Source organism: Pan troglodytes, chromosome 1 (genome assembly GCF_028858775.2).
Source record: "Pan troglodytes isolate AG18354 chromosome 1, NHGRI_mPanTro3-v2.0_pri, whole genome shotgun sequence".
In the NCBI taxonomy this organism is placed as follows: Eukaryota; Metazoa; Chordata; class Mammalia; order Primates; family Hominidae; genus Pan; species Pan troglodytes.
In genome coordinates, this window is record NC_072398.2 from 68,417,864 (window position 1) to 68,442,997 (window position 25,134).

The 25,134-nt window shown below is 35.4% G+C and overlaps 1 protein-coding gene across 4 annotated transcripts in view; it reads right to left on the reverse strand.

Moving 5' to 3' along the window:
* Nucleotides 1–25,134, reverse strand: part of XPR1 (xenotropic and polytropic retrovirus receptor 1) — a 242,717-nt gene that overhangs the window by 168,949 nt on the left and 48,634 nt on the right. For all 4 annotated transcript variants that reach the window (XM_524986.9, XM_016933606.4, XM_063795116.1 and 1 more), the window contains one exon: nt 23,389–23,440. In XM_524986.9, the coding sequence (XP_524986.2) occupies nt 23,389–23,440 (52 nt within the window). The remainder of the gene's footprint in view (nt 1–23,388; nt 23,441–25,134) is intronic.

The following is a 25,134-nucleotide window of genomic DNA, read 5'->3' on the forward strand; positions in this document are numbered from 1 at the left end:
GGTCAGGGGTTTGAGACCAGCCTGGCCAACATGGTGAAACCCCATCTCTAGTAAAAATACAAAAATCAGCCGGGTGTGGTGGTGGGCGCCTGTAATCCCAGCTACTCAGGAGGCTGAGGCAGGAGAACTGCTTGAACCTGGGAGATGGAGGTTACAGTGAGCCAAGATCGTGCCACTGCACTCCAGCCTGGGTGACAGAGCGAGACTTGTCCCCGCTCCCCCCCCCCAAAAAAAAAAAACTTTACATGTTTATAAGACTACAGCTATCTGAAGATAAAGATTTAAAAATTATCTTTTAAAAATGCAAATTCGACATTTCATTTTGGGGAAAATTTTTGTTAAAAAACAATATTTAACTTTACAACATAAAAAATTAAACATTACCTTTATGAAAGAGTTTGAAATTTTTAGTTGCATGATATTTCAAATAAAACATTCAAAAAATATTTAAGGAAAGTCATATGCAGAGTCACGTTTTCCTGTTCTTTTGAATATTTAGGGCTAAAAATAGGAGTCAGTTATGCCAGGAATATAGGTTAAAAAAAAATCACCTTGCAATAAAATCTCCACTAAAAAATTTTAGAACTAAATCTTCCAGAAACGTAAATTTACTGATAAAATTTGTCCTGCCTTTTATTTATTGTGGTAAAATATATATAACATTAATTCTACCATTTTAACCAATATTAAGAGTACAATTCAATGGCATTAAGTACGTTCATAATGTTGTGCAACCATCATCACTATTATCTCCAAAATTTTCATCACCTCAAACACACATAGTAAGGAATTACAAAGTGTTTATTAAACAAAACAAAAACAGGAAATTGAACATACTTCTTCAGATGCAGTCTTGTAAATCACAGATGACATGAGAGTCAGATGCTACTATCCACAAAAACAGTAGGCAAAAACCATTGGCTACTGATTACATCCACCTGAAAATTCTGAAAACTCCTATTTGTAATAGATGTTCAATTAAACTTCCTTTTAATTATTAATCTAAAAACAGTATCACACAGCTAATTAAAAATCATGTATCTATTTTTTCCAGTTTTTTCATATTGGCCGAATATTGTGCCTAAATAGTCTATTCAGCTTTTCTAAATTTATTTGACCTAATTGTTTTATTTAAATTTCTAACTAGGCGTTCTAAAAGACCTCAACAAGAAATGCTAATTAGAAATACTACTGCCATCATCCTCACATCACTACTTCAGCACCAATATCACTACCTCCAAAAAGACAAAAAGAAACCATGAGAAAAATTAGTAATGGATATTAAAGATCTCCACAACCATAATCAGGACCCTGAAAGGTCTCTTACTAAGAAATAAAAGTTAAAATATTTCTAAAATATTTTGCACAAAAGATTAGGATTTATGTTTACAACAAACAACACTTCTCTTCTACCAAGGTGTTTCCAATAAACATTCTGTAGGTTTTCTGGAGAGTTGGCGGTAAAGACAAGAAAAAGAAAACTAAAATCAGGAAGCACAATCCTTCTAGGTTCACAACACAAAATCTATAAACAGGAACAGGGGAGAATTGGGTCTGCCTATTCCACAGCCCTATTCAGATAGTGTTATGTAGGTACTTTAAAAAGGTAGAATCTCTCAAGTCCAAAGGACAGCAGGGACAGGTATAACTTGAAAAACAATTCCACTATTAAAATTAAACCACTGCACTTCATTCTATTTGTGTTCTCACTTATAAGTGGAAGCTAAATGATGAAAACACATAGATACATAGAGGGGAGCAACACACACTAGCCTATCGGAGGGTGGAGGGTAGGAGGAGGGAGAGGATCAGGAAAAATAACTAATGGGTACTAGGCTTAATACCTGGTTGATGAAATAATCTATACAACAAATCCCCATGATGTAAACTTACCTATGTAACAAACCTATACATGTAAGTCTGAACTTAAAAGTTTTTTAAAAAATGATTTAAAAATCTATCCTGGTTTTCTCACCATGTAACTATTCTTCCAACTACTATCAAGACAAAAATTCTATTCTGACCGTTATTTTTGTTGATTCTCCAAAATTAGAAATCTTAACTCTTAATACAAGTAAGGATTTCTTTTTTAAAATACATATTTCTACAACTGATATTGACTGAAAAATTAGCTAGAAAAACATATGCCGAAAAGTTACTCTATAGAAAATACTGTTTTCAGCTTAAATAAATTCCATTTAAGAATGCTTCTGTAGGGCTGGCCATGGTGGCTCATGCCTGTAATCCCAACACTTTGGGATATCGAGGTGGGCAGATCACGAAGTCAGGAGTTCGAGACCAGCCTGGCCAACATGGTAAAATCCTGTCTCTACTAAAAAAAAAAAAAAGCCAGGCATGGTGGCTTGCGCCTGTAATCCCAGGTACTCAGGAGGCTGAGGCAGGAGAATTGCTTGAACCCGGAAGGCGGAGGTTGCAGTGAGCAGAGATCATGCCACTGCAACTCCAGCCTGGGTGACAGTGCGAGACTCTGCCTCGGGGAAAAAAAAAAAAAGCTTCTGTGTCTTGATAGATGTAGATGTTGTACAACAGTGAATGTACTAAATGCAATCAAAATGGTTATTTTGTGTTATGTGAATTTTCACATGAAAAACATAGTATTTCTATGCATATTCTGGGTCATACAGCTAATTAAAAATCATGCATCTATTTTTTCCAGTATTCCTGAAGAAGGGAGCATATGGCTCTAATTGTTGCTGACAGATACCTGGAGAACTCCAACATGGATAATGACACAGCTGTAAGAATCATTTTAAAAAGTAGAGCCGGAAACTCAATGGGACCATACCTGAAGCCTGCATTCCTTAGACTTAATCAGTTCAAGACAGCACAAAGCCTATATTTTTATGGATACTTCTGAATCAGAACAAGGAACCCACGAAGGTCTCTAAATCCAGTCTGCATTAAACTAGTAACTCCAAATGTTAGAATACACTAGTCTACCAAATAAAGTCCAACTTTTTAAATTATTTAAGCTCCTTGGGAAGCTGGCTTTATCCATACAGCTAACTATTCTCCAGTGATAACCCTCCATGCTTCATTTTAAGTGTTCTACTAAATCTTCCCTGAATGTCTTAGAAATGTGCATTCTTTTGGTTTCGTCTTGTTGCTTCTCTGTGCTTAGAAGGCCCTCTCCTAAGGCTATCTAAATGTTAACCATGCTTCAAGATCCAGTTCAAATCCCTTTTTCTCCATTAGTCATTCTCTTACTACTACTTTTAGGAAGATTCTTTCATGGCCATTGCGAATAAACTGCTTCTGAGGATATCCACCTAATATATTGTGTTATTTTTGTATTGTTAAAAATTCTTCTTTGCTGTAAATTTATTAACCTAACTTTTTTTTGCCATGTCAAGAGTGAATCATATCATATTTTTCCTTAAGTGGAAATTATAGTCTTATAGAAAGACGACATATTGTTTTGCTAACATGTTAGAGGATCCCATACAGAAAAAACAGGAATGTGAAAATAATAAATCTTACAATGTAAATTATCTTATTTTGATGTATCCTTTAAAATTAACTATCTCATTTTCTTGTTGTAATGGCCAAAAGATTCCTTTGTGAGGAACCTAATAAGAACATATTTTGGAACTGCACAGCAATTGTGGAACAAGAGAAAATTTGAAATATATTTAATCACACTACATTTCCAACACTTTGTTTCAGAGTACATATAGGCATCTCAACCTCAAATAAAATTCATGTGCATTAGGGTATTTGCAAAATTAACTGCATGGGATAATACACCAATATAAATTCAATTTCCTTTTCCAATTTCACTGATTGCACCTCTTACAGTAAACACATAGCTGGTCAATTTCTCATCAGGAAACACGAATTGGCAATCTGTTTCCAAGGTGACAAACAATCTTTCACCTTTCAACCTTCAATAAGAAAATGAAATTTTAATCAATACAGGTAGATCCCCCACCCCCAATACCCTAATCCCAAAAAGTTATGCTTGTGGTTGCCATGCCTAAGAGTATTACTTAATGCTTAAAATCATCGCAGTTTATCTTTTCGGCTACAGTAGACACATTTTGTCAAATCCAAAGTGTACTAAGACTTTAAGCTTTAAAGAATAAAGAATTTTATCCTAAAATATATATATACATTTATATTTATAAGAGTGTATATATGCATGCATTTCTGTTCCATGAAACAGAAAGCCTGAAACAGTGAATAACCCAGTAGCAATGATACTTCCAAAGCAGTGTCCAGTATGTGGCGTCTAAAAGGAAGTAAGATTCCATGATTATTACTAAAAAAAAAAAAAAAAACAACCAACAGTCCCTGGAAAAATGGCTGATTGGAGGTCCCAGGCTGGAAATATATATGTCAAGTCTGGAAATTTTTGTAATATCAAATAGAAAAGAAGTTATAATAGGATACTAAGAGTCTATCAAAAGGAATGAGAAAACCAACTGAATAGGCTCCCACTGGCCAAAGATGAGAATTTAATCATTAATAGGGATAAAACTGCACTGTACCAAAATATACCAAATATATTGAAATATACAAATTGAATAAGACACTTAAAATGTTTCACTGGTCATCTTTGGAAAATGTTACAGAATCAACATTATTTTGAAAAAGGTAAACAAAGGGAAATAATTAAGCATTTATGCTATCTTTCCTATACAATCTGTATGTAAGAATAACCAAATAATTGACAAAGGGAAGTTTCCCTTTATAGAAGAATTCTGGCTAATAAACACAGGAGCATTAGGATATCACCATTTTGTAAACCTTAATGAATTAAAAGATCTAGGGTTAGGCAATGATCACCAGTAGTAACAAAACAGATAATCTGATTATATATATATATATATCCAGCACCTATAGTGTTCTTGAGAAAAATACATACACACATTATATATAGTCAGAATGGAAACAAGCTTCTAGATTTAACTACAAATTTACTGTAAATAAAGAGAACAGAAACTATGCTAAGATGCACCACAGGAGTACAATCAGCAAAATCCAGACTCTGGGAGACAAAAACAAAAAACCTGAATAAGCCAGTTTCTTCCATCAAAAAATAACAACAACAATAATAAAATTGTAAAAAGACAAACCAAAAATTCAAGAAAAAAAAGAGATGCAGCAGAAACCTATAAATTAGCTCTAACAAACAGAATTTTCTGTAATAAGAGAAATAATCTGTACTGTCCAGTATGGTAGCCCCTAACCTCATATCGCTACTGAGTACTCGATATATGGGTAGGGCAACTAAGGACCAGATTAATTCATTTCAGTTTTAATCAATGTAAATAGCTACATATGGCTAGTGCCTTCTGTACCGAATGGTGTCATTATAAACCAATGAAAAATTAAGAGACCTACTAATCAATCACAATATATTGTATGATGAATCTTATTTGGGTCCCTATTCAAGCTAATAAATCTTAAAATACACATAAAACAATTAGGGGCCATGTAAAAAATCTGGGGGCATGAGGATAGTCCTGCCCTTGTTCACCACTGCTGCCAGTAGCTGCGCCTGTCATCAGGATGACTGAGGACTGATCTGCCCTGCCTACCATTGGTGCATTATGTGCATAATCAGGGGCCTGAGAAGAGGTCTGCCCTGCTTACCATGGCCAGCACCTGCGCACATCATCTGGGAGCCTAGGAACTGGGAAATACCCACCCAACTGATGCTGGCACCCGCATGCGTTATCCAGAGGCCTGCAGATAGGTCTGCTCTGCCCACTGCTGACATATGTATATGACGTCTAGGAACTGAAGACAAGCCCACTCCACCCATCACCACCACTGCTTAAGTCTGAGTGTGCCAACTAGTGACCTGGGAATCAACCCACCCTGATCACTACTGCTGGCATCCACACATGCCATCCAGTGGCTTGGGGACATGTCCACCTTGCCCACCTTGCCCAGTGCCACCACCACTGGTGCCCAAGGACTAGCTGGTCTAGTGTTTTCATCCCTAGCAAAGCCTCAAAACAGCCTTCACTAAAAAACACAGTCTAAGCCAATGAGAAACTCATAGATACCACTGACACTAATTAAAGCTACATAAATAATTCAGAAACTACACTACTGCCCTACCCAGAATCAAAACCAAAGCAACCTACCCAATCAACACTATAGTTATGCCTACAGGAAAAAGTCTTTCTCTAAGAAAGTCAATCCATAAAATTGGAAGAAGTGACTATTAAATCAGAGGTGCAGATATCAGCATAAGGATGCAAGAAACATGAAAAAGCAAGAAAATATGATATCTCCAAAGAAACACAAGTCTCCAAAGAAACACAAGTTCTCCAGTAAAAAGAAAAAAAATCCCAAAAAAGAGAAATTTATGAAATGCCTGAAAAACAATTCAAAATAATATTAAAGAAACTCAATGAGAACACAGATAAACAATATAAAGAAATCAGGAAAATAATTCATGAACGGAATGAGAAAGTCAACAAAAAGATACCATTTTTAAAAATCAAACAAATCCTAGAACTGAAGTAGTCAATGAATGAAATAAAAGATACAATCGAGAGCTTCAACAATAGACTAGATCAAGCAGAAGAAAGAATTTCTGAACTTGAAGACAAGTCTTTTTAAACAACCCAGTCAGTACAAAAAAAAAATAAAGAAAGAATAAAAGAACTAAAGAAAGCCTATGTGACATATGGGACACTATAAAGCAGACAAATATTCTAATTCTAGGAATCCCAGAAGGTGAAATGATGGGTAAAGATATAAAAGCCTATTTAACAAAATAACTGAAAACTCTCCAAGACTTGCAAGAGATTTGGTTATCCAGATCCAGAAGCTCAATAATTCCCAAACAGATTCAACCCACAAAGGTCCTCCGTCAAGCATATTATAGTCAAACTATCAAAAGTCAAAGACAAAGAGAGAATTCTGAAAACATCAAGAGAAAATTGTCAAGTCACATATCAAGTAATTACCATCAGACTAACAGCAGATTTCTCACTACAAACCTTACAGGTCAGAAGACAATGAGATGATATATTCAAAGTGCTGGAAGAAAAAAACCTGCCAGCCAAGAATACTATGCCCAACAAAGCCATCCCTAAAAAATGAAGGAGAAATACTTTTTTTTCCAAATGTGCAAAAACTGAGGGCATTCATTCATCACCACTAAACCAGTCCTAAAATACTTAAGGGAATTCTACATCTGAAAGCTAAAGAATAATATCTACCATCATGAAAACACACTGAAGTATAAAATTCACTGGTACAGCAGATACACAAAAATGAGAAAGAAAATGGAGACAAATGTTGCCACTACAGAAAACCACCAAACCACATGATAAACAATAAGAACAGAAGAAAAAAGCAAAGGATGTATAAAATTAACAGAAAACAATGAACAAAATTACAGGAATAAGTCCTCACCTATCAATAATAACCTTGAGTGTAAATGGATTAAATTCCCCACTTAAAAGATACATACTAGCTGAATGGATTTTTTAAACATGATCCACCTATATGCTGCCTACCAGAAACCCATTTCACCTGTAAAGACACATATAGACTGAAAGGGAAGGAAAAAAATATCTCCTGCAAATGGAAACCAAAAGTGAGCAGGAGTTGTTATCAGATAAAACAAACTTTAAGTCAAAAACTGTAAAATGAAACAAAGAAGGTCATTAAATAATGATAAAAAAATCAATTCAGCAAGAAGATGTAACAATTCTAAACATGTATGTACCCAACACCAGAGCACCCAGATATTTAAGGCAAATGCTAGATCTAAAGAAAGAGATTCCAATACACTAATAGTTGGGAACTTCAACACCCTACTCTCACCATTGGATCAATCATCTCGACAGAAAATAAACAAATAAACATCTTAACTGCACTTAAACTAGATGGACCCAACAGACACTTATAGAACATTTCACCCAACAGGTGCAGAATAAACATTCTTCTCATCAGCACATGGAACATTCTCTAGGACAGACCATATGTTAGGCCACAAAACCAATCTCAAGAATTTTTTAAAAATCAAAATAATGTCAAGTAACTTCTCAGACCACAATGGAATAAAACTATAAATCAATAACGAGAGGAACTTTGGAATCTATACAAATACATGAAAATTAACAACATGCTCCTCAATGACCACTGGGTCAATAAAGAAATTAAAAATTTTAAATGTCTTAAAACAAGTGAAAATAGAACCACAACATACCCAAACCTACAGGACACTGTTAAAACAGTGCTGAGGAAAGTTTATAGCAATAAATACCTATATCAAACAAGTAGAGGGATTTCAAATTATTTAATGATACACCTCAATGAACTAGAAAAGCAAGAACAAGCCAAACCCAAATCAGTAGAAGAAAAGCAATAAAGATCAGAGCAGAAATAAACAAAAATAGAGACTAAAAAAATATACAAACAATCAGCAAAATAAAGTTTTTGAAAAAATAAAATGGATAAACTACTAGTCAGACTAACCATGAAAAAAAGAAGACCCATATAAAATTAGAAAGAAAAAAGGAGACATTATAACTGATCCCACAGAAATACAAACTTATTAGACACTATTATGAATAAATTAATGCTAACAAATTTTAAAACTTGGAGAAAATGTTTAAGTTCCTGAACAACCTACCAAGATTGAATCAGGAAGAAACAGAAAACCTGAAAAGACCAGTAACGAGTAGTAAGACTGAATCAGTAATAAAAAGTCTCCCAACCAAGAAAATTCCAGGATTGGATGGCTTTACTGCTGAATCCTACCAAACCTGTAAATAACTAACAATAATTCTCCTCAAGCTATTCCAAAAAACTGGAGAGGAGAAAACTCTTCCTAACTCATTCTACAAGGCCAGCATTACCCCAATAACAAAATCAGACAAAGACACAACAAAAAAACTACAGGCCAATATCTCTGACAAACACAGAAGCAAAAATCCTCAACAAAATATTAACAAACAAAATCCATCAATACATCAAAAAGATAATGCACCACGATCAAGTGGGATTTATCCCAGGGATGCAAGGATGGCTCAACATACACAAATCAATAAATGTGAAATATCACATCACCAGAAAACAAAAACCATATGCTCATCTCAATAGACACACACAAAAAAGCATCTGATAAAATTCAATGTCCTTTCATGATAAAAACTCTCAACAAACTAGGCATAGAAAGAGCATATCTCAACATAATAAACGCCATATATGACAAACCCACAGCCAACATCATACTGAAGGGGAAAGGTGAAAGCCTTCCTTGTAACAACTGCCCACTTTCACCATTCTTGCCCACTTTCACCATTCTTGCCCACTTTCACCATTCTTATTCAACATAGCACTGAAATTCCTAGCCAGAGCAATCAGGCAAGAGAAAGAAATAAAAAGGAATCCAAATTGGAAATGAGAAAGTCAAGTTGTCCTGCTTTATAGATGACATGATCTTAGATATAGAAAAACCTAACAATTCCACCAAAAAAACCTCTTAGAACTGATAAATTCCGTAAAGTTGTAGGATACAAAATAAGCATACAAAAAATCAGTAGGGTTTCTATACACCAATAATGAACTGAAAAGAAAGCAATCTCATTTACAATAGCTACTATATATATATATGTATACACACACACACACACACACACACACACACACCCAGGAATACATTTAACGAAGGAGGCAAAAGGCCTCTACGATGACAACTACAAAACACCAATGAAAGAAACTGAAGACAACACAAACAGAAAGATATCCCATGCTCATGGGTCAGAAGAATTAATAGCATTAAAATGACCACACTACCCAAAGCAATCTACAGATTCAATACAATCCCTATCAAAATGCAATGATATTCTTCACAGAAATAGAAAAAAAAAAATCCCAAAATTTGCATGGAACCACAAAAGACTCCGAATAACCAAAGCAATCCCAAGCAAAAAGAACAGAGCTGAAGGCATCACACTACCTGACTTCAAAGTATACTACAAAGCTATAGTAACCAAAATAGCAAGATACTGGACTAAATACATACACACAGGCCATTGGAACAGAATAAAGCATCCAAAAATAAACCCACATATTTACAGAAAACTGACTATCAACAAAGGCTCCAGAACATACACTGGAGAAAGAACAACCTCTTCGAAAAATGGTGCTGGGAAAACTGGATATCCATATGCAGAAGAATGAAACTAGATCCCCCTCTCTCACCACACACAAAAATCAACTCAAAATGGACAGAAGACTTAAATGTAAGACCTGAAACTATAAAACTACCGGAAGAAAACAAAGGGATATGTTTCAGAACATTGGTCTGAGAAAACATTTCATGACTAAGACTTCAAAAGCGCAGGCAACAAAAGTGCGCGCGTGCGCGCGCATACACACACACACACACAAACACAAACACACACACGCACAAATGGGACTACATTAAACTAAAAGGCTTCTGCACAGCAAAGGAAACAATCAACAGAGTGAAGACAGCACCTGCAGAGTGGGAGAAAATATCTGCAAACTATTCATCTGAAAAGCAAGTAGTATCCAGAATACCCAAGGAACTCAAACAACTCAATAATGAAAAAGCGATCCCATTACAAAGTGGGCAAAGGATTTGAATGGACATTTCTCAGAAGAAGACATACAAATGGCCAATAGGTATATGAAAAAAGTGCTCAATATCACTAATCATCAGGGAAATGCAAATCAAAACCACAATGAGATATCAACTTACCCCAGTTAGAATAACTATTATCAAAAAGACAAAAATAACAAATACTGCTGAAGATGCAGAGAAAAGGGGACTCTTATTCACTGTTGGTGGGAATGTAAATTACTACAGCCACTGGGAACGACAGATTGGAGGTTTCTGAAAAAAAACTAAAAATAGAATGACCACTTAATCCCCCAATCCAAAGAAAAGAAAATTAGTATATCAAAGGGATATCAGCACCAACATGCATATTGCAGCACTATTCCCAATAGCCAAGATATGGAATCAACAGATGAATGGATAAAGAAAACATGGTGTGTGTGTGTGTGTGTGCACACAACAATCAGGAGTCGGGGTGACACAAGATTAGCCCCTTCACTGATAATGGTTAAAGCTCGATTGTTGAAAAATGGGGTTCTTTATACATCCTCACCACTTTTTTATGTCTTTAAAAAGTTCCACAATCAAAAAAAATTGGGGAAGGGGAATACATTGATCCAGTGTACTAAAAAGAGATTTGTGGTCCTTGTTTCCCTCAGGAAGGATATCGGAAATAAAGATAAATTTGAGGTATAACTTGGAATATTTTGCAGGTAACTATCACTAGAGGCAGATAAATGGTCCTTTACTATATTTTATACACTCAAGTCTGACTAATATCTATTGGCCAGTTTTTCACTTTCCGGGATCATACCTGAATTTTTCTTTGACACCATTTGACTGTTCCTTTCACAATACAGCAGGTAGAAACACTTGAAGCAAATGCCTCATTTGGACTTCAAGCTCTAGTTCACAATTTGAAGAACATTATAATATTTTTTTAAATGTAAAAGCATGGATATAGTAGGCTGAGAATGGCAGCTCATGCCTATAATCCCAGCACTTTGGGAGGCCAGGCAAGAGGATCGCTTGACCCCAGGAGTTCAAGATCAGCCTAGGCAACATAGCAAGACCCTGTCTCTACAAAAAAATTTCTTTAATTATCCAGGCACACTGGCATGCGCCTGTAGTCCTAGCTACTCGGGAGACTGAGGTGGGACAGTCTACTGAGCTCCGGAGTTTGAGGCTGCAGTGGGCTATGATTTTGCCACTGCACTACAGCCTAGATGACAGAGTAAGATCCTGTCTCTAAAACAACAACAACAACAAAAATTTTTTTAAGAATATGGTAGGCACAAAAGTGTTCCTTCCCCTCCACCAAAAAAAGATATCTATATCAAATCCCTAGAATCTGTGATGTGATCTTATTGGAAAAAAGAGTCTTTGTAATGTAATTATAGATCTTGAGATGACATCATCCTGGATTGTCCAGGCAGACCTTAAATCCAATGACAAATGTCCTTAGATACCCAGAGGACAGACAAAGGACAAGGTAAAGAGGCACGGATTGGAGTGGCCACAAGCCAAGAAAGCCAGCAACCACCAGAAGCTGTAAGAGGCAAAAAACAGATACTCCCCCAGAATTCCAGAAGGAAGGTAGCCCTGCAGACACCTTGATTTCAGACTTCTGGCCTCCAAAACTGTGAGAGAATAAATGTCTGTCATTTTAAGCCACCAGGTCTGTGGTTTTTACAGCAACCGAAGGAAACTAATGCAAGAGGTTATCTACTTTTCCAATTATTGACTACCTTTTTTTCTTCATACTGCCTCAGATAACTGAAGTCAATGCTACTCTAAATGATTTTTAGAGTATCTCTTCCATTTCAGTGGCAGGAATTTTTCCTTTATTCAATGATACCTAATACTGGAAAACCACTACTCTCTGCTCACAACTTCATATGCTTCTTTCTAGCTTTCTCGTTGTTTCTTTACTGAACACCTTAGGTGGTCTTGCCTAAAGAAAATGAAAGCAACTCAAAAAGGAACTTCCCTTACTTTGAACTCTGCCAACTTTAAACTTTAACAATTGCTCCAGCTTTCTAATGTCTACTTCAGGAAATTCTATCTGAAATCATCAGATTCATCTGCTGGTATCTTTTCCTCTACAATGTAGAGTCTATATTTGTAATTCCCAGAACTTTTTTGTTCCATGATTTAATGTTTTATCATTATCTCTTCCCTATTTCATTACCTTCTCTCAAACTTGACAATAAAAAGGAAATGACACTGTGTGATAACTAAAACAGTGACTTCATACATTAGTGACTTTTACAGGTGATGAAATATTTTAAACACTAAAGATGCATTAAACAGTATCACAAAGAAAGGATTATAAACCCGTGTTTATGACATTTCTTCATTGCTTCCAGCTTCCTACCTGTATGCTACTAAAAATTATATTTGTTATCATAACATAATTTTACTATTTATATCATTATCTAATGTCATAACAATGAGCATTAAATTAGATCTAATTCTCTTTCTGTGAAAAAGTAGATATTTCTTCAAATCAAATAGCAATGCTATTTGTTCTTCAGAAGTACACCTTGCCTCTTAGTGAACTAGACTGAAGTTAGTGACATCTTTATAGAATATACGAGTCCATTTTTGAAGTTAATAGTTCTTGTTATCTACAAGCTGTCATTTCCATAATACAAATGAATATGCAAATCACTTTCCAATGTAAACATGAAACAAACAATAAGGCACACCCTTCAGAAATAACTCCATTACATGACTTTGAGTATCAATCAGAACTTTTCATCCTTCCTAAAGGGAGTTAATGAAGAATAAAATATATCATTCTTAAAGAGATGGCAACTATTTTGTTGGCTTGGCTATTGTCTCAACCTCCATTCTTAGCCATCTGTATTTCTTTATGGCTCTCACAACAAGGCTCAGTGCCTACAGATAGATCTACCACTTCATTCTTGGGGTTAACCTCACTACTAGTCCCTTGTATAGTCTTCTCATGCAACATTATCCCACTTCAAGCAGAGACAATAAATGACTAGGGTACCTTACTGACAAAACAATGCTAACAGAAAAATGGAACTTAGAAAAGCTACTCTCCTGCCTTTGCCCAGCTGAAAATGTAGCAAATTAAATATAGCTCTGCCTATTATAAACATCAAATTGTTTTATAGCTAGGTCAGAAAAGTCATGTAAATAATTTTTTTAGAGATAAATATGCAGGATAACAAAGTGGAAACTGGGGAGAGGGGACAAGATTTAAAATAACATGAAAAAGTAATGTTATATAAATGCACATATTTGACAGTAATCCTATAAATGCAAAAACTACTTCATGAATTTTAGAAATGCAATTCAGTCTTCCATTCTCCAGAATTAAAAAGCAAGCTCACATCTGTTAAAACAACAAAGATCTAGGGACAGGGGTGACATGGAAGAAGATGCTTGAAGTAGACCCTGTCCATTGAAGCGTATAATAAGAATGAATAATTTACAAGCGCACTTTCATCTTCAATGTCACTAAGAACTGAATTCTAAGGAGCTTAGGGAGACTGTAACACATCTGCTAACCAAGCAGAATAAGCAGAGAGAACCTAAGCCAAAATTTCTAACAAAACCTGTTCACAAGACTGGAGAGGGAACAGGGAGACTAAAGAAGAAATGGCAGAAAAACAGAGACTAGTGTGGTGGCCAGTTATTTATGTCCTTATCTCTATTCATCCAATTTCAGAAAGTCAGATAGCTGTATTAAGCTGAGTCAGAGATGAATTAAGCTAACATTAGCTATGTACACTCTCCATCAAAAGGAATGTATTGTAAGATAAAAAGATAAGCAAAATATACAAGGAAAACTATCAAGCAATAGGTCTATTTTAATTTAAATAGTCTAAAAAATACATTCCACTGAGTAGATATATATCAAAAAATCCTCTAACAACTCACATATGGTCTTTCAAATCTATGCCAATTTCATGTATCTTTGAAAGGAGGCATACTAAACATAAAAACACAAAAAGAAATGGTTTAATTGGTGTTTTGACAAAATACATAGTCTCTCAATACTTCATAAAATATAGTTTCTCAGCAATAAAACATGATGCCACAAAAACAAAAAACCTTTAAAATTATAATCTTGTATCATCTGCTCCTCTACTAATTTTAAAAAATACCGTATGTGTCATCTCAGACTATACCTTATGAAACCAAAATGCCAGTACTGTAAAACAACAACTACTAATAATATGTTTGGCCATCTAACCAGCAGGTAAAATTCTGCATCTAAACATAATAGATCAAGAGAATTTGAAAAATTTTTAAAACACACACACACATAGAGAAGCAACCTAGGTTAATTTACTCCTTTTTTTATAAACAGTACATTGGCTTCAAGGAATTGAGGAAAAGGATTCACTTTTATTCCTACTCAATGATGTGTCAAGTAAATATGTAAACTACATGCCTATTTCGGATACTAGATATAAAAATTTTAAAAAGTCATAATCACTAGTCACAAGAGACTTACATTCCAGAAAGAGAATTATTCAATTTTTAAAACAAGATATCAGTAAGTAACAAATGCTATGCAAAGAAATAAACTACAGTGAAGCAATATAAAGTGACTAAGTGGCTATATTAGACTGCAAGAGGAAGCTTGGCCTGATTTAGGTAAAGAAAGGAGCCTAGGAAAAAATGGGGGAAATGTAGAAGGTGAGATCATGGACATTTATGATTTAAGACCAGATTATTTAGGAATTGTAGGTCATAGTAATACATTTTTACATTACATCCTTGGATTACAAGAAGCAGCCTATTAAAACTCACCGTCATGTTCTTTGTAAAACTATTGTTGGAGATACTATTCAACACACACAAACAAAAGACTCTCCGTGAGAGTCCAAGGAAGAATTTCCTCTCAAATTTCATGTTCAGTAAGAGCTACTTTTTCTGAGGAACTGGTGTAAATTCACCTTGTATCAATTTTGAAATAATGTCTTCTTCTATCCTCTGAAAATTCAGAGCTGAATTTACATTCTGTCAATGGTACAAAACCTTACGGTATCTATTTTATTTAAATACACTTTTTTTTTTTTTAGACAGAGTCTTGCTGTTTCGCCCAGGCCGGAGAGCAGTGGCACAATCTCAGCTCACTGCAACCTTCATCTCCTGGGTTCAAGCAATTCTCATTGCTTAGCCTCCAGAGTAGCCGCGTTTACAGGCATGCGCCACCACACCCAGCTAATTTTTGTATTTTTAGTAGAGACGTGATTTCACCATGTTGTCCAGGCTGGTCTCGAACTCCTGACCTCAAGTAATATGCCAGCCTTGGTCTCCCAAAGTTCTGGGATTACAGGTGTCAGCCCTCACAAATGGGCAAATAAACTTTTAACCTTAGAATAGTTTTAGATTTACAGAAAAGGTGCAAAGATAGTACAGAGAGTTCCAATATCCCCTCAACCCAGCTGCCTCTATCATTAACGTCTTACATAAATATGGTACATTTGTCGCAATCAATGAATCAATAATGATACATTATTATTAACTAAAGTCCATACATTACCCAGATTTCTCTAGTTTATGCCTGATGTTCTTTTTCTGTTCCAGAATCCTCATGGTATCTATTCTATCTATTAAATTTACTCTAGTTTTACTCTCACTATTCTGTCTTCATTTTCCCCTTATTCTAAGTTCTGTATCTACTGTTATCTAATATGTGCTATCTTATTCTATAAACCTTCCCCAATACTTCTGGGAACTATATGGAGTAATAAAAAAATTAGGAGAGAAATTTATTGAAAGAGACAATTTGCTTTTTTCTAACAAGTTAAATAGTCTAGTATTTTTCAAAGTAATGTTTTAAAAAATTCTTAAATCTTTTAAAAATAGAGACACAAGGAAATGTCCAATTAAAATTATATTCAAATATATCATTTAGAGAAAAATGCAAAGTCATTTTTTAAAAAGTCTTTTTATATTAATCTCCAGAATTCTCTTTTGTTGTCAAATAGAGCATTAATAATCCCAACTGTCATTACTGAGTCATGCAACCTTAAAGTGGTCTCAGAATGCACAAATCTAAAACAAAGGTTAAGCAAAATTATCTTTTAATGTCCCTTTCCATTAGAAATGTCAATTTCTTAGTTCCATTACCTAGGTTGACTATTGGATTCTCATATTTTTCCATCACAAATAAAGAGTAGAAAACACTTATGCTTTTAAACAAAAAATACATTTTAAAAAGAATACGACAAAATGAAGTTTGAAGCTTTCCTTGCAATTAATTCAGAGTAAAAACTAAAATAGATTAATCAAATACAGCATGTAATTTATATATATCTAATTTCAAAAGTATCCTGGGAAAGAGGGAAGACAGGCAGTTTAAAAAAAAATAAAGATGTAAGGATGTGAGCATTTACCCAAGTAGATTAATTCCATAAAATTACTGAGACAGCAAACTGGGAGTGGGGAGCATGAGAAAAGGTAAAAGATATTTCACTTTATATTTTCCACAGTTCTGTATCACTGAAAACTTGACACAATGTCAAATGGGTACTATATGTAAGAACTGTTATACTTAACCTATAAAGGTAAAAAATTATCTTGCCTCAGAACAACCCTGATTATTAAGGTATGACTGACTGATGCACTGATGGGAAACCTCCAGTTTGCAGTTTAATATAATTTGTTACAAATATCAAGAGGTAGTATACTCACTGACATCAGGAATTATAAAAACCCCACAATTCTAGTCACTTTAATCCCCTAATCTACTGCCATGTATTCTATATTTACAAGTCTTTCTGCAGAAAAGGATAACAAAATAGTAAAAATTTAAATATGCATTATTTAAAAAATCAATAGGCTGGGCACAGTGGCTCACGCCTGTAATCCTAGCACTTTGGGAGGCCAAGGTGGGTGGATCACTTGAGGTCAGGAGTTCGAGACCAGCCTGGCCAACATGGCAAAACTGGTCATGTTGGCCAGGCAGCTTAACATGGCAAAACCCCATCTCTACTAAAAATACAAAAATTAGTCGGGCATGGTGGCAGGCACCTGTAATCCCAGCCACACAGGAGGCTGAGGCAGGAGAATCACTTGAAGCCCCAGGAGGCGGAAGTTGCAGCGAGCCGAGATCACGCCACTGCACTCCAGCCTGGGAGACAGAGCAAGACACTGTCTCAAAAAAAAAAAAAAAAAAATTAATAACATACTGTATAATCTGTAACACAGAATTCTAAGTCAACATCTCAGTCACATATTTCCAATGTAAATGGTTACACAAAAATACCAGTGATTACATAGAAGAGTAGGTAATGAAATATCAGAATTATATCAGAAATACCAGTGATTACATAGAAGAGTAGATAATGAAATACATCAGAAATATATCTGAAATATATATTTACATATAAATTGATAAGGAATACCTGAGAGTAAATCCTTATCTATATTATTTCAGAATATTAGCACTTCCTAGTTATAATCATAAAACATTTATTTTAAATAGAGATTTGTTTGCAATGTATAACTGATTCATGAAATTCACTCTCAAAGGACGAAACAAAACAACTAGGAATTTGAATGTGTTTATTTGTTTGAGTAACAGAGAGCAAATTAAAGTAAACATAATTTCTCAATACACTGAAATTGTTTTGTTGACTTACTTTTGAGAAAAAGCCTATTTTATCAATGAAGTAAAGGTACCACCCTGAAATGTCCTACTAAGAAGGTACTAATTCACTATAAAACTAGTTTTATAGTATGTTTACATGAAAGTATAAAGAAAGAATGTGTGCAGATGTTTTTCTTGTGAAAGTAGTACATGTTCCTACAATACTTCCCCTATAACATGGCCCAAAGAAGTTAATGTCTCTGGATAATGAAAGAAAAGGCTCTTAACTATAAATATTTGTCATTTTGAGCGTACTTTCACAAAATTCAGTTTTTCTCTAATAATAGCTGAAAGAAAATTTTAAAAATACAAGAAACATGCTCCAGCATAAAGGGGATGAATAAATATCATCATCATTTTCAATATATCTCAGAGTATCTTTGTTACAAACAGAATAGTAAAATAAGAGAACCAATATTAAAGCAAGTTACTCAGGGTAAGGAATCAGTTCAGCTTCTATGGAATTTCATTTTTCTTATATTTTAAAAATAGTTAAAGGAGGTATACTTTATGGCATATAAAATAAAAGATAGCCCAATAGAAAACTAAACTTACTGTTAAACCTTAAGTGTCTTGAGTTAAATATTAGAGAATTAAATATATTATAGTCTAAAATTCAGTGACATGAAACTAAATGCCAATTCCTGACTTAATATGATAAGGCAAGAGATTTTTACACGTTCAGAGGAAATACATTTTTAATTCAGAATGGTTTGAGATGAAAGATGGATATTTTTATATGATTGATGAAATGAGACTTTTTACTATAAATCTACAGTTTTATTAAATAACTTCATTAACTGTTGTCATAAGAACAAGTCTCTAATAGCTTGTCACTAGAATAACTTCATAGAATTTGGTGTCTTATAAAGGTATTATTCTGTACATCCAACTTAGAATATTCTCGATATATATTTTTTCGCACTCAACTCTCATTTTAAAAACCTGATGTGGAGTGTTAAAACAATATCCAGCAATGGGAGACTTTAACACCCCACTGTCAACATCAGACAGATCAACGAGACAGAAAGTTAACAAGGATACCCAGGAATTGAACTCAGCTCTGCACCAAGCGGATCTAATAGACATCTACAGAACTCTCCACCCCAAATCAACAGAATATACATTCTTTTCAGCACCACACCACACCTACTCCAAAACTGACCACATAGTTGGAAGTAAAGCACTCCTCAGCAAATGTAAAAGAACAGAAATTATAACAAACTGTCTCTCAGACCACAGTGCAATCAAACTAGAACTCAGGATTAAGAAACTCACTCAAAACCGCTCAACTACATGGAAACTGAACAACCTGCTCCTGAATGACTACTGGGTACATAATGAAATGAAGGCAGAAATAAAGATGTTCTTTGAAACCAGCGAGAACAAAGACACAACATACCAGAATCTCTGGGACACATTCAAAGCAGTGTGTAGAGGAAAATTTATAGCACTAAATGCCCACAAGAGAAAGCAGGAAAGATCTAAAATTGACACCCTAACATCACGATTAAAAGAACTAGAAAAGCAAGAGCAAACACATTCAAAAGCTAGCAGAAGGCAAGAAATAACTAAGATCAGAGCAGAACTGAAGGAAATAGAGACACAAAAAACCCTTCAAAAAATTAATGAATCCAGGAGCTGGTTTTTTGAAAAGATCAACAAAATTGATAGACCGCTAGTAAGACTAATACAGAAGAAAAGAGAGAAGAATCAAATAGACACAATAAAAAATGATAAAGGGGATATCACCACCAATCCCACAGAAATACAAACTACCATCAGAGAATACTATAAACACCTCTACACAAATAAACTAGAAAATCTAGAAGAAATGGATAAATTCCTCGACACATACATCCTCCCCAAGACTAAACCAGGAAGAAGTTGAATCTCTGAATAGACCAATAAGAGGCTCTGAAATTGAGGCAATAATCAATAGCTTACCAACCAAAAAAAGTCCAGGACCAGATGGATTCACAGCCGAATTCTACCAGAGGTACAAAGAGGAGCTGGTACCATTCCTTCTGAAACTATTCCAATCAATAGAAAAAGAGGGAATCCTCCCTAACTCATTTTATGAGGCCAGCATCATCCTGATACCAAAGCCTGGCAGAGACACAACAAAAAAAGAGAATTTTAGACCAATATCCTTCATGAACATCGATGCAAAAATCCTCAATAAAATACTGACAAACCGAATCCAGCAGCACATCAAAAAGCTTATCCACCATGATCAAGTGGGCTTCATCCCTGGGATGCAAGGCTGGTTCAACATACACAAATCAATAAACGTAATCCAACATATAAACAGAACCAAAGACAAAAATCACATGATTATCTCAATAGATGCAGAAAAGGCCTTTGACAAAATTCAACAACGCTTCATGCTAAAAACTCTCAATAAATTAGGTATTGATGGGACGTATCTCAAAATAATAAGAGCTATCTATGACAAACCCACAGCCAATATCATACTGAATGGGCAAAAACTGGAAGCATTCCCTTTGAAAACTGGCACAAGACAGGGATGCCCTCTCTCACTGCTCCTATTCAACATAGTGTTGGAAGTTCTGGCCAGGGCAATTAGGCAGGAGAAGGAAATAAAGGGTATTCAATTAGGAAAAGAGGAAGTCAAATTGTCCCTGTTTGCAGATGACATGATTGTATATCTAGAAAACCTCATCATCTCAGCCCAGAATCTCAAGCTGATAAGCAACTTCAGCAAAGTCTCAGGATACAGAATCAATGTACAAAAATCACAAGCATTGTTATACACCAATAACAGACAAACAGAGAGCCAAATCATGAGTGAACTCCCATTCACAATTGCTTCAAAGAGAATAAAAACCTAGGAATCCAACTTACAAGGGATGTGAAGGACCTCTTCAAGGAGAACTACAAACCACTGCTCAAGGAAATAAAAGAAGATACAAACAAATGGAAGAACATTCCATGCTCATGGGTAGGAAGAATCAATATCGTGAAAATGGCCATACTGCCCAAGGTAATTTACAGATTCAATGCCATCCCCATCAAGCTACCAATGCCTTTCTTCACAGAATTGGAAAAAACTACTTTAAAGTTCATATGGAACCAAAAAAGAGCCCGCATTGCCAAGTCAATCCTAAGCCAAAAGAAGAAAGCTGGAGGCATCACGCTACCTGACTTCAAACTATACTACAAGGCTACAGTAACCAAAACAGCATGGTACTGGACCAAAACAGCATGGTACTGGTACCAAAACAGAGATATAGATCAATGGAACAGAACAGAGCCCTCAGAAATAATGCCGCCTATCTACAACCATCTGATCTTTGACAAACCTGACAAAAACAAGCAATGGGGAAAGGATTCTCTATTTAATAAATGGTGCTGGGAAAACTGGCTAGCCATATGTAGAAAGCTGAAACTGGATCCCTTCCTTACACCTTATACAAAAATTAATTCAAGATGGATTAAAGACTTAAATGTTAGACCTAAAACCATAAAAACCCTAGAAGAAAACCTAGGCAATACCGGTAATTCAGGACATAGGCATGGGCAAGGACTTCATGTCTAAAACACCAAAAGCAATGGCAACAAAAGCCAAAATTGACAAATGGGATTGAATTAAACTAAAGAGCTTCTGCACAGCAAAAGAAACTACCATCAGAGTGAACAGGCAACCTACAGAATGGGAGAAAATTTTTGCAACCTGCTCATCTGACAAAGGGCTAATATCCAGAATCTACAATGAACTCAAACAAATTTACAAGAAAAAAACAAACAACCCCATCAAAAAGTGGGCGAAGGATATGAACAGACACTTCTCAAAAGAAGACATTTATGCAGCCAAAAAACACATGAAAAAATGCTCATCATCACTGGCCATCAGAGAAATGCAAATCAAAACCACAATGGGATACCATCTCACCCCAGTTAGAATGGCTGTCATTAAAAAGTCAGGCAACAACAGGTGCTGGAGAGGATGTGGAGAAATAGGAACACTTTTACACTGTTGGTGGGACCATAAACTAGTTCAACCATTGTGGAAGTTGGTGTGGTGATTCCTCAGGGATTTACAACTAGAAATACCATTTGACCCAGCCATCCCTTTACTGGGTATATACCCAAAGGATTATAAATCATGCTGCTATAAAGACACATGCACACGTATGTTTATAGCAGCACTATTCACAATAGCAAAGACTTGGAACCAACCCAAATGTCCAACAACGATAGACTGGATTAAGAAAATGTGGCACATATACACCATGGAATACTATGCAGCCATAAAAAATGATGAGTTCATGTCCTTTGTAGGGTCATGGATGAAACTGGAAACCATCATTCTCAGCAAACTATCGCAAGGACAAAAAACCAAACACCGCATGTTCTCACTCATAGGTGGGAATTGAACAAAGAGAACACATGGTCACAGGAAGGGGAACATCACACACCAGGGACTGTTGTGGGGTGGGGGCAGGGGGGAGGGATAGCATTAGGAGATATACCTAATGCTAAATGACGAGTTAATGGGTGCAGCACACCAACATGGCACATGTATACATATGTAACAAACCTGCACATTGTGCACATGTACCCTAAAACTTAAAATATAGTAATAATAAAATAAAATAAAATAAAAAAGAATATCCAGCCTGAGAAGGAACATTCTCCCTCAAGAATAGTTGTTGAATTAGCTCCTATTTACTGACACGAGAACATGTACACATGTATACATAAACATGCTTACACACACACACACACACACATCCATTGTAAACATTCTCCATTGTTTTACTGGTCCCACTCTAAAGGCATGACATAAATAGAAAGGAAAAGCTATGTTGTGTAATTTATGGACGGAGGAAGGAGGGGAGGGGAAGGAAGGCAAGGAAGCATTACACAGAAAAACTTCTGACTAAACCAATATATACGATTCACAGTCCTAAGGTGACACAAAGACATAGTAAAAGATCCGTCATAGGGTAAAGGTGAGCTAGACAAGAGAAAAATTTAGAATAAAATATAAAATAATCATAATATATATTATTAAAAGGGAAAAAAAGACCTATATAATAGGACAGGTTATCATATTAGTTTTATACTCTGCAGTACAAAATATCTTTCCTTAAAAAGAGGTTTTCTGTGACTAAACTTAAGGGTTAATTCATCTTACCTTCCACAGAAGGTGCCTGGTCCTGAGCTGAATACAGCATATCCTTGAAAGCCTATTAGAAAGAAAGAAAAACAATATATGAAATCATGAGTAAGCTTTATACTGAATGTATCTGAAGCTAAACACTTCTTTTTCAATATTCAATGACCACTCATAGCTCCCTAAATTGATAAATACTTCAATTAACATTTATAAACTAAAATCCAAACATTATAACTTCACATCAATCCAGTATTGTCCAATTTTTAAGATGAGGGCTAACTTGTATACTTTAAAATTAAGGAACAGCTGGAAAAGGATGAAAAATCACCTGAGAGATTATAAACTCTCTTGACTAAGAAAAAACACTGAAGAAAACAGAACAAAAGTCCTAGAGAAAAAAACTAGTAGACTGCATAAGAAACTATCAAGAACTGGATACAAGTATCTTTTTAAAATTGTAGTAAGGTACATGTAACATAAAATTCACCATTTTAACTATATTTAAATGTACAGTTCAATAGTGTTAAGTACATTCACATTGTTGTGCAACCATTCTCCAGAACTCTTTTCATCTTCAATACTTTTTTTAATGAAATTTTATTTTTTATAGCCAGGCATGGTGATGCCCTAGCTACTCAGGAGGCTGAGGTGGGAGGATCGCTTGAACCCAGGAGGCGGAAGTTGCAGTCAGCCAAGACTGTGCTACCACACCCCAGCCTGGGAGAGAGAGTAAGGCTCTGTCTCAAAAATAAATAAATAAATTTTAAAAAGAAATTTTATTTTATTTATTTATTTAGTCTTGCTCTGTCGCCCAGGCTGGAGTGCAGTGGCGCGATCTCAGCTCACTGCAAGGTCTGCCTCCCAGGTTTATGCCATTCTCCTGCCTCAGCCTCCCAAGTAGCTGGGACTACAGGCGCCCGCCACCACGCTCGGCTAATTTTTTTGTATTTCTTAGTAGAGACGGAGTTTCACCACGTTAGCCAGGATGGTCTCGATCTCCTGACCTCATGATCCGCCCTCCTTGGCCTCCCAAAGTGCTGGGATTACAGGCGTGAGCCACCGCACCCGGCCAGAAATTTTATTTTTAATCCACAAATAATAACTGTACATATGCCTGGGGTACACAGTGATATTTCAATACATATGGTCTATAGTGATCAGATCAGGGTAATTAGGATATCCATCATCTAAAACATCTATAATTTTTTTGTGTTGAGAACATTCAATATCCTCCTTCTAGGTATTTGAAACTATATACCATTGTTAACTATAGTCAGCCTACAGTGGTACAGACCACTAGAATTTATTCCTCCTATCTAGCTGTAATTCTATATCCTTTAACAAATCTCTCCCTATCCTCTGACCTGCCCTCTTCCCTTCCCAGCCTCTAGTATTCTCTGCACTACTTTTTATTTCTATGAGATCAACTATTCTTAGGTTCCACATATGAGTGAGAACATGTGGTGTTTAACTTTCTGTTCCTGGCTTATTTCACTTAACCTAATGTCTTCTAGTTCCATTCATGTTGTCACAAATGATAGAATTTCATTCTTTTTATACTGAATAATGTTCCTTTGTGTATATATACATCACATCTTCTTTAGCCATTCATTTGTTGTTGGACACCTAGGTTGATTCCCTATCTTGGCTACTAGTTAGTGTTGCAATAAGCATAGGGGTACAGATGTCTCTCTGGTTTACTGACTTCCTTTCCTTTGGATAAATGCCCAGTAGTGGGATTGCTGAATCATATCTTATTAATAG